The sequence below is a fragment of the Danio rerio genome, chromosome 1 (assembly GCF_052040795.2).
Source record: "Danio rerio strain M-AB ecotype USA chromosome 1, GRCz13ab, whole genome shotgun sequence".
NCBI classification, from domain to species: domain Eukaryota; kingdom Metazoa; phylum Chordata; class Actinopteri; order Cypriniformes; family Danionidae; genus Danio; species Danio rerio.
In genome coordinates, this window is record NC_141021.1 from 9,187,297 (window position 1) to 9,203,943 (window position 16,647).

Here is a 16,647-nt window from a genome sequence, read left to right on the forward strand (position 1 = left end):
TCATGACAAGGAGAGGAGTGCTAACAATGAACACCTGTCAATCCAAACCAACAAGAACCAACGCAATTACTAGCAAAACAATACCAGGTTAATAAGACTGGGAAATAAGAGCAGAGATGCAATGCCAAGTAGCAAATGAATTTATTTCAGCATGACTTTCAAAACAGTTGATGACACTTGATGTACATTTTTTTCAAGATTCAGTGTACATATATCTTCAGGTACCTTTTATTAATGTTGAGATCACGCTGAATATATGCATTATTGAAACAATTAAAGTTTATGTATGACAAAACACACAAAAACAACCCTCTATTGAGTCACGTACACTATTTTCTTTCTCAGCTATTTACATTTTATCCTACTCAGATGACTGTTTCAGTAGGATTCATTATCATCCAATCTGTCATTGGCAATCTGAACAATCTGTTCAAGAGCCTTCAGTATCAGAACATCAACATCATTATTAGTATTAATCTCATCATGGTAGTTCTTCACTGGGAAGATGTTTGTCATTGGGACACCGATGCTGGCACTACACAGCTCCATCTGCACAGAAAGAGATCAGTAAATCAGTTTATAAAAGCAAAACACGTGCATGTCTCTGGATGGCCACATACCTTCTCTTTGATCTTCTTGCTTGTGTAGACCTTTCTTAGATTTTTTTTGACCAGAGGACATGCTTCATCCACTTTGGTCATGACAACCACTTGAGGAATCCCTAGATACAGTACCACAAATACAGATGCAATGAAGAGTCAATAGCCAACCAAAATGTCCTCAACAAAACTGAACAAATTTGCAGCTGTGTTTGTTACTGTATAAATATATCAGTGGCAATGCTAAGGACCTAGGTCAGGGGTGTCCAAACTCGGTCCTGGAGGGCCGGCGTCTTGCATATTTTAGCTCCAACTTGCTTCAACACACCTTCAAGGATGTTTCTAGAATGGCTAGTAAGAGCTTGATTAGCTAGCCCAGGTGTGTCTTATTAGGGTTGGAACTAAACTTTGCAGGACACCGGCCCTTCAGGACAGAGTCTGAACATGCCTGACTTAGGCTGTTCTGGCAAACTCAGATAGATGTCTTTAATAGACAAAAAAAAAGAGTTTATACTGTGGGGAAGAAAAAAATAGTTGTGAACATCTATTTCTCCAGCAGAAGGATAATGTCAGAGCTATTGATGTAAGTGATCAATCCAGCTCAGCTCAATTCAACACAAAGGCCCAATCGCAATTCTATTTTTGTACCCCTACCCCTTCCCCTTGAACCTCATGTCATTGTGATCTCTTGCTTTATGTGAGATTGACGATCACGACTGTTGTAGTTATTCCATTTGTGTTATTTTTTTGGTGGGCCTATTTATCTTCAAGAAATCCCTGAAGGCATATATCATGTTTTCATAACGATCTAATGTAGGCAATAAGATTGTAACTGTACTGTGTATTTACACAGTGGCCATATTTATCCATGTAAACACACAAAAAACAACATTAACATTATAGCAGTAACACTGTAAAAAGCTCATTCTCAGCTGCTATAGACTTTTCTGACAGGGTATTCGATTGTCATCGAGTGTCAGAATGTTGTTGGACTGCTATACAGGAGTTATTATTAGAGATTATGGATAGCCAAATTTAGCGTTTTTTAATTTAGCCCTTTTTTAAAAAGAAAAAAAAAGCATGACAGTAAAACACGTACACGGATATGAATATATTAAAACATGTGTTTGTTTGTTGTAAAAAAAATCATAATAATGATTAAAAAAAATGCTAATTTGATAGCTGCACCCTTAATTCAGGGTGCAGCTATCCTGCCGTTGTAGATGGAGAATTCTGAGAAATTTTCAATTGTGGTTTCAAGTGTGGTCCTGAAAAATTATCGTTCGAAGGGGTATCCAGCCCTTCCCCTTAGTCCTACACCTTCAAGCAAAAGAGAATTGGGACACCTCTCCCCCGTCATGGGAACACGTAAAACAAGGGGTAGGGGTAAGGAGAAGGGCTAAGGGGCAGAATTGGGATTGGGCTTCTTTACTCATCATTTCTCACTATATGTCAGATCTAATTAGATGACGCTACACAATCATCATCATGATGCCACTGGAAACTACATTTCCTATGGCTTTATTATCTCACAGAATGTTGTGTTTAGGTTTGTTTGTGTATAATTGAGAACACATGATCTGCATCAGGGGTGCGCAAACCTTTTCTTATGAAGGTCCAAAAGCCAAATATGATTGTAACCCTGTGTCCAAAGTTAAATATTAATTGAAAGTTTTAGCTAAAAGTTTAGTTAATATTGTTAAAAGTCAATAATTGTACCTTGATTAAAGTAAAGTGATGAGATTATAATTTAACAAACAATTCATATTACTTTCTTCAAAAAATTACATTGCCATTTTATAGCTGGGTCATTTTCTGGGGCTTTATATACTGTAAAGCTCAAGCTGACAAGTGTAAATACAGGAGAAGCTCATAAAAACAATCATAAGCATTCAGGGGTCAGCTTTACCCTTATCTTTGATTCTCTTGCGGATGATCTGCAACTTTTTAATCAGTCGATCATCTGTGAACTGGACTGTACTTCCATCTATGATGTAAACCACACAGAAACACTGGTCGGAGAGGCTGGGGTCACTGGTGTAATGTTGATCCTTATAATCGATTGACTGCTCCTCGTTGAACTAAGATAGGAATTTCAGCATAATATTAAGCATCACACATATTGCACACATAAATCTTTTGATAAATATTATTTTTATGGTTAGCATGTTTTTCTTACTTTATAGCCATCTTTCACATGGCCAAAAACAGCTTTGATGATATCTTCTGTTTTTGATCCATGAAATTCCTCATATTCTAAACCCATGATGTCTCTGAAGACCAGGGGCAAAGTTTTCTTTTCAGTTTTGATGGTGAATTCTTTGAGCTACAAATCAAGACCAGATATATTTGCAAATCATTTTAAAATAAATCATCAAACAATAAGCTATTGGGGGATATAAGGAATACCTACCTTTTGTGTATAACTGCGACTGTCTCCATCAATTGAGTTAACTAGTGCCCTAGAAGATATCCGTCCTTGAAAGCCACAATATATAGAGTTAATAAAACTGGACTTTCCTGCTCCAGCTTGTCCAGCTATCAGGATCTTGATGCTCTTTACATTTGGATTACACGGAGAGAAGTTTTCCAGCCATTTTTTTAGGGCTTCTTTTTGTCTGTCAAAGCAGAAATAAAATGTTTCACAAATGCAAAACACCTTTTGTGCAATCTGACTTAATTTATAATGGAAATGTTCTATCTAATCTATCTATCTATCTATCTATCTATCTATCTATCTATCTATCTATCTATCTATCTATCTATCTATCTATCTATCTATCTATCTATCTATCTATCTATCTATCTATCTATCTATCTATCTATCTATCTATCTATCTATCTATCTATCTATCTATCTATCTATCTATCTATCCATCCATCCATCCATCCATCCATCCATCCATCCATCCATCCATCCATCCATCCATCCAGTTGAAGTCAGAATTATTAGCCCCCTTGAATTATTAGACGCCCTGTTTATTTAATTTTTTTCAAATTTCTTTTTAGCTGAGAGATTTGTTAACACATTTATAAACATGATAATTTTAATATTTATTTTAATATTTAATAATATAATATTTTATTTTTGCCATGATGACAGTAAATAATATTTTACTAGATATTATTTAAGACACTTCTATACAGCTTAAAGTTACGTTTCAAAGCTTAACTAGGTTAATTAGGTTAACTAGGCAGGTTAGAGTAATTAGGCAAGTTGTATAACGATAGTTTATTCTGTAGACTATTGAAAAAAAAATAAAGCCTAAAGGGGCTAATAATTTTGACCTTAAAATGGTTCTCAAAAAATTAAGAAATGCTTTAATTCTAGCTGAAATATAAAAAAATAAGCCTTTCTCCAGAAGAAAAAATATTGTCATACTGTGAAAATTTCCTTGCTCTGTAAAACATAATTTGGGGAATATTCCAAAAAAAAAAAAAAACATTTCAGAGGGGCTAATAATTTTGACTTCAATATTGCACACATAAAAACAACAAAGATAGCTTATAGCTTACCCCCAGTCAAACTGCCTCCATGGTTTATCCAGTTCTATAGAGATAAAACACACTGTTCATATATAGCAATCATTTTTTTATCTATAATATTTGTACACAGTGCCGTCTTGCAAATGCACATATAGAGCTCAAACTCTGCAGAGCAGATGCTTTCTAAAGTCAAACATGTGTTATTGCTAGCTAGTTAATTCTATAATCTCCACTAATCTTTACATGTGAAACATAAAATATGGTTTTACTACAGTACTGTTGTATAAATAAAAAAAAGAATCATATAAATCTTTACACTGCAGCTGTACTTTAGATTAGTAGGCTACTCGATATTTCAGAATACTTAATTGCTTTTTCATTGCTGGCCTATTTTAAGAAAGTGTAGAGCATTAGAGGGAGTGACCAAACTTCACAGAAGATTGCTGCAGTATAACTGTTACACTCTAAAAAAACGTTCTTACATGTTTTGTTATTTTGTTATATTTTGTTATAATTGTGTTGATTGTATGAGAGAGAGAGAGAGAGAGAGAGAGAGAGAGAGAAAGAGAGAAAGAGAGAGCACCATTAACACCTGACTAAAGTAAAAAAAAAAAAAAAAAAGCATTAAGGGCTGTTCACGTTTCGTGTCTTTTGTGCGCGCAAGTTGCACAAAGGTCTGCATCCAGACCCCTCTCAAGAAACTCGACACAGAGGACCATAAACACCTACTGCCAGCTAACGCTTCTGAAGTGTTATTGCAGAGCAGCACAAACAGCATGCAGAAGTAATGCCGTGGGTCACACCAATCACGTGGCGCAGAAGTATAAACCAGACTTTAAAGCATATATTATGGGAACAGCCTCTAAGTCTGAGTAGCTTTACTTATTACTAACATGTTTGACTTTATTTCTGCCTGACTTTGAAAAAAAGTTCACTGTGAGCTTTACGGAAAATGTTTTGTTTAACATCACTTTTGATGGGAACAGTGGTTGCTTTTATTGGGCACATTGGCTCATAAAATTAAACACTGAACTATTACGATAAATTGTCTTTATTTAAATTCAACATGGTAATCCAGTGTTTACTTTTAACAAAAATGAGACTCAGCAATGCTTCTATCACATTTAAAAAAAACACAGTGAACATCTGAATTTCTTTAAACACACTAACTTCAGAAGCATATGCATTTCATCAGTGGTAAAATGTTTATTTATTTATTTATTTATTTATTTATTTATTTATTTATTTATTTATGCTGTGAGCCATGAATGAGTTTTGTATTCTCCCATCAGACACTGCTTTTAATTTAACATATTGAATATTTACTTTTCACCTATGTTAAGTTTCTTTGACAATATACATTGTAAAAACACTGTAGAAATAAAGAGGAATTGAATTTAACACTTTTTTAACACCACATTTCATTTAAATGTATCATTTTCTTATCCTACAGATGCCACGTAATCACACTCTTGTGTTAATGAATGTATATTGATGTAAATTGTTTAATAGGACTTAAGTGTACATTTATGTAGTAAATATGCAGCAGTATATTCATATTCATAGAGAAATGAATGAAATGCCTAATTCTGCTGGTTTAATCATTTATGCTGGCCACTAAATATACTCTTACCTGGATTTGGTGGTGGTGGTGGTGGTTGATATGGTTTTTCTGGTTGTGAGTCTGATCCTCCCATCTTTTTCACCCTTGAATCTGTCTGGTACACAGTTGGCTTGTGTGACTGCAAGCAAATGAATTCAGGACTACACTAACAGTTTTATAGACATCAAATTGTTTCAGTTTCACTCTCACTGGGAGGCCTCCTGGGAGACACACACACACACACACACGCGCACACACACACACATAGACGCACACACACGCACACGCACAGGGAGAGAGAGAGAGAGAGAGAGAGAGTGATAGGGTTTGGTATATTTTATAATGGAAAGTGAAAATGACAAGTGGTAATACCTTACTTATTAATGTTTTGGAGTTCATTTGGTGCTTTTGCAACCCAGAATCTAGTTAATGAATAAATATGATAAAAGCAGAAAAGTAAAAGTGATAAATGTAAATCTTTTTATGGTGATGTGTAAATCAATTTCATCTGAAACTTGCTGATGCACTCAAAACACTGATTAAACAAGTCAAAGGCAATAATTCTGGCAGTACTTTGTGTCCTTGATGTCAAAGCTGTGTATGTTTCTTTCATACTGCATGTATGATCTCTGGAGTCTTACTTACCTATTTTCTTTCTGTTTGAGCTACGTCTTATACATCACTCCATTATTGACAGCAGATAACAGACCTTGTTTGCAGGAGCAATTCACTAAAACACTGGTAATGTGACCAGTGAACTTTTCTTTTCGCTCTTAGTCATAATGTGGTATGGAGTGAAGTATATGAAAAAAAAAAAAAACATTCATTCATTTTCTTTTTAGCTTAGTCCCTTTATTAATCAGGGATCGCCATAGCGGAATGAACCACCAACTTATCCAGTATATGTTCTACCCAGCGGATGCCCTTGCAACTGCAACTCATCACTGGGAAACACCCATATACTCTAATTCACACACATAGTGTACACTACAGACAATTTAGCTTATTCAATTCACTTATAGTACATGTCTTTGGACTGTAGGGCTCAAACCAGCGACCTTCTTGCTGTGAGGCGATCGTGCAACCCACAAAGTTATACAACAATTTTGGTATTCATTTTTAGTATTACATTATTAATACAGACAATTATTAATTCATGGCATTTTAGCATAATTCTGAAAAATAACAGTTTATGACACAGTAAGAGATGAATTAATATATGAAAGTACTGTAAATTTTCCACTAATATCACAAATTAATTTCCCTCAAATTCTGTTACATTGTAAAATTATATTTTTTAGGATAAAAAACTGCAATGGCTGCAAGCTGTTCTTACAGGGTTACGAGATCTGGCTGCATTTACTGTAAATGAAAAGTGAAAGTGATATAAGGCAAGGCCTTAACATTTGCCTTTACACTGCACTTCTGCTGAACTTTGAATAGTCTCAGGTTCATGTGTGATAATGACTTTAGGTAAATTAAGCTATTTTCACAAGAAAATTGTATACCATGGAGATAAGTGTTACCTATTTAACTGCATACTGTTGGGAAATAGGAAATTAAGATTAACTGCAAAATGTGTCAATGTACTGTAAATTGAACATTACAACTGATGGTTATGTGATGTGCTAATGCTTCTCTCTTTTGCAACAAAACGTGATGTTTGTTAACGCTTATATGTGCAATTTAAGGAAACTTGCTGCATCACTCAAAACGAACCCAGAATGTTTTCTTCAAAACAACCAATCAGATAATTTTGTTAGAGCAGACTGCACAGAAGGAGGGAGATTCAGACCACCGCTACAGCTGCCTCTAATGTAAAGCATATACAGTATTTTAAACTCGCTTCAGGTCAATAAATAAATACATAAATGATTACAATGTGTATAGTCAGTTCGTTAGAATAGTCTATGGATATGTTGTGATCACAAGCGTTGTTGTCTCTGCTGAAGATCACTTCCTTATAGCGCCAAACTACAACTGCCAGAAATCATTGCACTCATCACTCCTGCCAGAGCTGACAATCATCCGGACACTAACACACACACAGCTGAAACTCATCTTGGAATAATTATGGCACTATAAATACACCTCACTCACACACACTTTGCTGAGTCTTGTTTTCCAGCGTTATTTGTGTCTAGCCTTGCCATGTTTTTGACCATTGCCTTGTTTTACCATTCATTTTGTTTTGCCACCTGTCATGACCATTTGCCTGTTTTTGACTTTGCTCGTTAGATTACCTGTTAGAGTGCCTGTTTTACCTAGCCTGTGTATGACCTTCACAAAATAACCTCTGTTGTCAACCCAACTCATTACAATATGACACCACTATTCTATTTTTTCTGTTATAGAGCTTTATCATAGAACACAGAAATACCCATTATGCTTTGCATGTAGGCCTTCACATAGGGAGGAAGCTCAAAACTTGTAGTTGGCTGGTTGTAATCTGTTTTACTTGCTTTTGTTGTCTGTAAACTAATATTGCTGTTGACCAGCACCACAGCGCCCAGGCTCATTCTGAAAACATACCCATACGTATGGATAATATACATTTCTGTAAAGCGCCAAATACATCACAGGAGGTACTTTTTGCAGTTTTTGTTTTCACGAATCCACCAGGGCCTGCAGTTGAATGACTAACTGTCTGCCGGACTGACTGACTGACTGACTGACAGACAGACTAACTGACTGAATGACTGACTGACTGACCGATCGACTGACCCACCCTCCTCCTTCCCAAAAAGCAACAAATAGTGTTTTCAAATGCACCGATTAATGCAGCCGTCCACACGGAGGCAAACAGTCAGCTGGTAAGCGCAAAAAGGAACGGCGTCATACCACCCCGTAGCATTTGTTTCAAAGACGAAATGCAGCCATACGTACCTCTGGCTACATATCCATGATCTCCAGAAATGTACATAGTGTGACGTTTTCAGAATGAGCCTATGTTGGCACTACCACCAGTATGGAATATTTTAATGGGTCTTTAAATTTTACCCTCATTATTAGATTTTACCTTGTGCTATTTAAATAAACCACTATTTGTCATTACTAACATGACCAATACTTACTTACCCCCAGGGCCATTTATATCGAAGTTTATATTTAGCCGCACCATGTTGGTGTTTCGCAACATCTAGTTTTTATGAGGTGGGTTGTTAGCCCAACACTCAACCCCCAATCTGGAGAACCAGGACATACACACTAGGGACAATTTAGCTTACCCATTTCACCTACAGCACATGTCTTTGGGCTGTAGGGGAAACCGGAGCACCCGGAGGAAGCCCACAACAACATGGGAGAACATATAAACTCCACAATGAAATGGCAACTGACCCTGCTTTGCAATATATCTGCAAATGTCGACAGCGCTACCCACTGCACTACCGTGTTGCCCCAACATGACCAATATTTTACTTAAATTTATAAACCCAAGCAAATGTAGTTTATTTAAATGTCTTACAAGTTCTTGCAAGTATCTTTATTAAGATACACTAACTGAAGAGTGCCATTTTGAAGTTGCAGAAAAACACATACAGGTACCAAGGTAAATTCAAACATGAACTAAACGAAACATGGAAACTCTTCATGAAATTATACATCACTTTCTTCAATTTGAGTTATTTAATAGTGGTGGTTTATCATGAATCTGTTCTCGTTGTCAGTTTATAGTGTTAGTGTAGAATAATGAAACTCATTTCTAGTAAATGGGAAGTGAATGAAATCACTGTTATACTCAAAGCACCTTCAGACAAATAACAGATCATTGGCAATCATTAATTTTGTCTGAACAGGCAGCACATGAAGTGATCTTTACACAGAGTTTGTTCTTGATAAGATATATCAACAAGAAGGGTATTCAGTACAATGTGCAGTGCAAGCTTGCTGTTCAGTTATTTTAAGCAATTATAAAAGTTAACCAATTTAGATAAAAGCTAATCCAATCAGTTGTTTTCTCTGTTGACGTTATGAATTGCTTACAAGATTTGGGTGAATTTACAGTAAATGGAAACTGAAAGGGATTTAAATATGAAAGTGAAACTGAAACGTTAAACTGCACAGTCATGCCCCTCCACTCCATGAAAGTGCATGCTGACAAAATAAAAGATCAAATCAATTGCACAATATTACTAAACGTGTAAATGTATTCTCATTTATTAAAAGTCAGAGCCTCCCCTCTTCTTAAAGAGAACCCCTAGGTATCAAGTCGTGTATATATTATTATAATAAAAATGAAGCCTCTTTGTGAAATATGTACAAAAAAAAAATGACTCTTTAGTTTAGGTCACAATTCATGGTACCAAGAATATTAATACCAAACCATTGGCTTAATAAACTCCTAAATACACTGAAAAAAAAAGACATTTTTTTGCAAAGTGGCTTCACAACAACTCTAGAGCCCTGACTTAAACCCAATTGCTTAAATCCATGGCTGTATTAGAACAAAAGGGTGATTTTAATACACAGCAAAGGGTCTGAATATTTAGAACCATGTGATATTTCAGATTTTATTTTTCAATATATCTGCAAAAAATGTCAACAATTCAAGAAGGTCGCTGGTTCAAGCCTCGGCTGGGTCAGTTGTCATTTCTATGTGGAGTTTGCATGTTCTCTCCATGTTCGCGTGGGTTTCCTCCGGGTGCTCCAGTTTACCCCACAAGACCAAAGACTTGTGGTACAAGTGAACTAGGTAAGCTAAATTGGCCATGATGTATGAGTGTGAATGAGAGTGTATGGATGTTTCCCAGTGATGGGTTGCAGCTGGAAGGGCATTCGCTGCGTAAATCATATGGTGGATAAGTTAGCAGTTCATTCCGCTGTGGTGACCCCTGATTAAAAAAGGGACTAGGCTGAAAAGAAAATGAATTAATATTTCTATTCTACAAAAATACCACAAAAATAATTCTTTAAGGTTTTATTTAGTATCACACAGACTTTACACCATACAGAAGCATCTTTTTTCAATTATATTTATGCTTGTATTTTCTACTTGAAAACTAATCTAAATTGCACAGTCCTCTTGTACAAAATGACAGTTATTATATGTGTAAAGAAGTAATACTGATTAACATGTTAACACTCTGCCTACATATGCTGGAGGAGTTTAAAATAGCTTATAATTGGAATATACGATGGCACCATATCAGTAACTACAATACCATTAACAACATTTTGAGTCCAGAAGAAGAGCTGCTACATTTTTAGTGCTCAGAAATGTTCAGGAATAGACAGTATTTTAGCTTAAACTTAAAACACAAAAGTACAATACTGAAATTGGACCATCACATAGAAGTACTCTTACTTTATTGTTATTGAGTTTAAAGGGATTGTTCACCAAAAACATTAAATTCTGCCATCATTTACTTACCCTTTACTTGTATCAAACCTTTATGAGTTTCTTTCTTTTGTTGAACACAAAAATATAATATATTTTGAAAAATGTTTGAAATCCTGTAGGATTGACTTCCATAGCATTTGGTTTTCCAATGAATGTGGTTTCTGAATTACAGCTTTCTTTATCTTGTTTTGTATTTAACAGAATAAAGTGTTTTATAGTGTTTTTTTTTTTTTTCAATTAAACATACATTTTTAGAAATGTGACACAGCCAACTTGTCAAAATTCTGACAGTCATACTGTGCGTGTGTGCCATTTTAAAGGGTAGACTATAATGCATCATGCTGTATATAACGCCTACTAAGATGATAGCATGCTTTAAGTAATTGATCATTATTTTCAGCTAATCAGAACAATGTGAAAAACCATGGCTCAGTCTCTCATTAGCAGTACAAACTATCTGTTGAAATGCATTGAGAATCAGCACATCAGCAACATCATTAGTTTGAGTTTCCTCATGGTAGTTCTTCACAGGAAAAATCAAGTTCATGGGCACGCCAATTTTGCTGTTGCACATCCTCACCTGGACAGAAACAAAATAAATATTTGTTTGTAAAACTACAGAAATCAGCATGCAATGTGTGTGTAGATGATTAAATGATTTACCGCCTCTCTGATCTTCTTGCTGTAAAAGACCTTCTGTAGATCCTTTTTGACAAGCGGACACAATTCATCCACTTTAGTCAGGACAACCACTTGAGGAATCCCTGCAACAAATGTCAATCAATCAATAAAACAAATATAAATACTGTATTTTAATAACTTCTAACACATTCCCTTGTTCTTATTTTGCAAAAACAAGGGGAAAAATTATCTGGCCACACTTTATTTTAAAGGTGCTGTATGTAAGTTTGACAAGCAGAAATTGAACTAGGTATTGCACCTCTGGTTCAAAACACACCCAAGAGCATGTTGCCATGATGACACCAACCAACGCTGATTTAAGCCGTGTACATAAAAGCAACGGCATGCGATAGAAGGAATATTTTCCATAATAAAAAAAAGTTTTTGTCCTAATCAACAACTGAAAATGATATTTTAGAAACGGCTTCTATTTCTTGCAGCTAAACAACAGAAAACTGTGTTAAATGTTAATAATGTAAGTTTGAATGACATTTCACAAGACATTTATTGCCGTACTAATGAATGCAGCAGCATATAGTTCACCTCAGATCTTGAAAATAAAATAAACCATTTGAAATTGAACTTGTGGACTGTGACTCCAACACATATGAGTGATTCAGAATGTACATTTAATAATGTTAAAGCGGTTTAAATTGTATTAATGATACACATTTTGTAAAAGATTATAAACCTACCATTTTGTTGGAGTGCAGTGAGGGCATATTCTGTGCTCCTGAATGGCTGTATCTACATTTCTGTCGTTTCGTCTGGTTCAAACAGCCAAATTGGTTATCTCTTCAAATCTCGTCAGATAGTGTGTTGTTAGGACACAGGGTTACATATAACCTGCTCACCTACTGTTTACGTTTGTAATGTTTATGTTATTGGCTAATTAACAACCACCTCATGTGGAACTCTGAATCTGCGTCTCATTTTGGAGGCTGTTACTGTCCACCGGAGGTTTTAATTCAGTCATGGACGGACACTTTGAGAACCTTCATGACTGACTGAATCCCACGACAACCCTTGGTGCTGAAGTATAATTGGCTAAACCGGCATTGGGCGGGTCAAAAAAAAAAAAAAAAAAAAAAAAAAACAAAGACAGATGTTTGCACAATTTCAAAGCAGAACATCAGACTTTAGCACTGATTTTCAGATAAACAAGAATGTTCACTTATATAACATCTGCAAACATATTATGGTATTTTTAGCTTTAGAAGAGTCAAAACTTACATACAGCAGCTTTAAGGTACAACAAGACTTTTAGCTCAATACACTACAAATGTAATTTGCTAATTAGATATAATTGATTAAAAGTTAGTAAGGTAGTAGTTGGATTTAGATTTCGAATAGGATTAGGGAATAAGATCGTACTTTAAGAATTATTAATCAGCAATGCCTTAATAAAATGCAAGTAAAAAAACTGTTGTTAGTGAGAATTTGAACTTAAGCTAGATGCTAGGTGCACTGACATTTTTATGTTTAGAAAAAATGTAATAAAAAGTCATGAAAAAAATGATACAAACTTTTACCTTCATCACTGATTCTCTTACGGATGAGCCTCAACTTTTCGATCAGTATATTATCATTTGAGCTGAACTGGATGGTATTGGCATCTACGACATACACCAGGCAGAATGCTTGATCTGACAATGAAGGTGTTTCCTTGTATGATTCATTTTTGTGACCAATTGGATTCTCTGTGAACTATGTGAAATGCAAACAAAATATATTTACAAATGTGAGATTGTTCAAAAACTCATTTTAAACGGAATTAATGTACTTAATTTCTGATTGAAATATAACCTTGTATCCCTCCTTCACATGGCCATGTATGGTCTTGACAACATCATCTGGTTGAATCCCAAGTAAGGTGTGCGGTTCTAAACCCATGATGTCACAGATTTCAAACGGCAAATCTGCATCTGCCCTTCTGATGCGGTACGCTTTCAGCTGTGAACAAAGACCAAGAAATATAGCAAAGCAGATATTTGTAAATATCACACAGTTTGACAAACAATTATTGCAATGCTTGTGATTTTAAAATAATGTCTGGTTAGGTAGTCTTAAAATTGTAGCAGGTCTATTTCTTTAGTTCTATGAGCATTTTTATTTTAGTGTTGTGACAATGGTACCAATACTGTGCAATATAGGAGTGAAATACTTACTGTTTGTGTGAAACTGTGACTGATTGCTGAATCCGAAGCATCAGTTTGTGCTACACTGATTATTTTTCCCTGAAAGGCACTAACAACTGAGTTAATAAAGCTGGACTTTCCCGCTCCAATTTGTCCAGCTACCAGGATCTTAATGTGTGTAAGACTTTGACTTTTCAACTGAAAATATTCAAGATGTTCCTTTAGTTTGTCCTTCTCTCTGCAAAAGACAAGATATACATTTGTGCATTAAATAATACACTCATGCTTTGTGTATGTTTTTTTTTTTTTTTTTTGTAGATATATTGGTTTTGGGGATTATACAATAATTAGTGTACAAACAAAAGCATCCACATAACCTAATTTTATATAGTCTTGCACATTGGTTATTTGTGCAGGGCCCAGCATAAATGATGCAACATTGAATCACGTTTAGTTTCTTGCACATCACACTGCTGGCTGCAGTTAGACGAGAAAAGCCATCATGTGCTTTTGCCATTGTACCAAACTGCTTTTTTTTTTTATCTGTTCCCTGAACCATCCACATGAAGCCGTACCAACCTGTAGCATTCATTTTACACACAAAATGTAGCCATTATCTACCCCGATGCACATATTTCCCAGATTCTTACAAATGTACCCCTGGGCATATTTTTTCCAATGATCCTGTGTTGTATTTATATAAATATCATTCAAATTTATACGACTAAACATAAGACTTAAAACAAATATAGAAGATTATATATAATAAATACGAATAAACATTTGTCCACATATAACTTACCCCCAGTCGAAGTTTCTCCATGGTTGATCCAGTTCTGTAAAAAAAAAGGTTAATAATGATAATAGTTAATAATAATAATAATTCCTTAACAATTATATTTCTGGACACTTGAATCATTTTACAAATGTTGGGGGAAATCTCCTCAACCCCCACTAGTGTGCAGCATCCACTGGGATGAGATGATAGCAGCCATTCAGAGCACAAAACACACCAGATTATTGATGATGGAGGCTAGTTCACTGTTGTCCAATGACTTAATCTAACTTAATTTACCTAATAACCTAGTTAAGTCTCTTAATTGCACTTTAGGCTGAATACTAGTGTCTAATTAAATAACTAGTAAAATACTATCATGGCAAAGACAATGTATGTATGTATATATATATATATATATATATATATATATATATATATATATATATATATATATATATATATATATATATATATATACACACACACACACTTTTTTTACGTTTTTAAAAATTTGTTATCAATTATTTAAAAATGTGTTGAAAATCTTCTCTCCTAACTTGGGAAGAATTTCTAAAAGAGTTACAATTTTACAGGAGAGCTAATAAATTAGCACTCAATCTGTATGTCATTAAGTAGCAGACACTTTACTGAATTACACGCACTGGCTTAAAAGAATACCACTGGAGAAAATTTGTGATAAAATCATTAAAAACAAACAAAACAGGCTTTCCTCCTTTCTCTTGCTCGATGTCATGGACATCAGATGTACATTGCTGATTAATGAGGTACAGTCTTCACTGCAGCGCAGCTGTTCTATTTGCTATTTCATTAAACAGAGATTAGCCTGTTACAATAACCTGTACATCATGATGTAATTGTAATTTTGTTAAACAGCTTGCCTAATGATTTTGTGCATTTATGGTCAGATGAAAATTTATTAAAAGGATATATAACATTACAAGATGTTTAAAGAATTATCATAGAAATAATAAGTTGCACTTACCCGGTGTTTCTGCTGGTTTTGATGGTGAACCTCCCATTTTTTCTACGTTTTTTAAATAATTTCAGCAAATAAGCAAGCTTAGCTGTAGAAACACACAAGCGTTTTTTTTATTTTTTATTTTTTTAAATAAACGAATCTACCATTTAATGAACCGTGTTTTCATTCTTGGGATGTGTGAGGGTATTGTGACGGCAGCTCTTAGCGATTAGGTATTTATAGAGGTTAGGTTAGGGTTAACCCTTACTTTCAATTTCACTTCATAGAACGGGGGGTTTCTCTCAGCTCTACTGCAGCAAAACAATACCGTAATGTAAAAAAGACCCACTCACCATGACACAGCTTAGTAGACTAATCCCATCACTGCATGGACATATTTACGTTTTACAGAAAACATTAATCATCACACATCAAATCTTTATAATGTGGTAATGCATCACCTAATAACTGCAAAACAAACAAACAAACAAACAAACAAACAAACAAACAAACAAACAAACAAACAAAAAACAAATCCCACATCCCATACCAAATACAATACAGAAGAGCTGAATGCATTCATATTATGGAATAGTTAGATAGGAAATGTTTATCAGTATATATAGACAATAAACATAAATGTAACAATTAAACATTTTATTGACTTTTTAAAAAAAAAATTTAAAAGTAAACCTACAGTATGTGTAAATATATGCATAGGCCTGTGTGTATGTGTGTGTGTGTGTGTGTGTGTGTGTGATTACATTCAAAATGACACTACATGAGCTAATCGGCCACCGATTAGCTCATGTAGTGCCACCTGCCACCTGCCAAATACATCAATGGTTAATTGTTAACACTTCAATCAGGATTTAAGCACTATATAAAGACCACAGGTGGGAACCTTTTTTTTTTTTTTTTTTTTACAATTGAAGACATTGCAGAGAGAGGAAGAAGAAGGAGGTTGAGAATAAGAGGGAGAGGAAGAGTGAGAGGTAAGGGTAGAGCCGGTAGAGGACTTCATGGCCAAAGAAGACAAACA

The 16,647-nt window shown here is 34.9% G+C and overlaps 2 protein-coding genes across 2 annotated transcripts; both read right to left on the reverse strand.

Moving 5' to 3' along the window:
• Positions 1–118: 118 nt before the first annotated feature.
• ifi44a8 (interferon induced protein 44a8) lies at positions 119–5,835 on the reverse strand. The gene is made up of 7 exons (NM_001442699.1): positions 5,719–5,835; positions 4,116–4,149; positions 3,013–3,217; positions 2,779–2,925; positions 2,509–2,680; positions 621–721; positions 119–549 (listed from the first exon to the last, which is right to left on the reverse strand). Exons 1-7 carry the CDS (start codon positions 5,780–5,782, stop codon positions 379–381), a joined length of 894 nt encoding a protein of 297 aa, NP_001429628.1. The 5' UTR covers positions 5,783–5,835; the 3' UTR covers positions 119–378.
• A 4,756-nt stretch (positions 5,836–10,591) lies between these two features.
• ifi44a7 (interferon induced protein 44a7) lies at positions 10,592–15,816 on the reverse strand. The gene is made up of 7 exons (XM_087236679.1): positions 15,630–15,816; positions 14,651–14,684; positions 13,879–14,086; positions 13,517–13,663; positions 13,243–13,417; positions 11,693–11,793; positions 10,592–11,609 (listed from the first exon to the last, which is right to left on the reverse strand). The coding sequence occupies exons 1-7, from the start codon at positions 15,664–15,666 to the stop codon at positions 11,430–11,432; spliced, it is 882 nt and encodes a 293-aa protein (XP_087092805.1). The 5' UTR covers positions 15,667–15,816; the 3' UTR covers positions 10,592–11,429.
• Between the last annotated feature and the right edge of the window lie 831 nt (positions 15,817–16,647).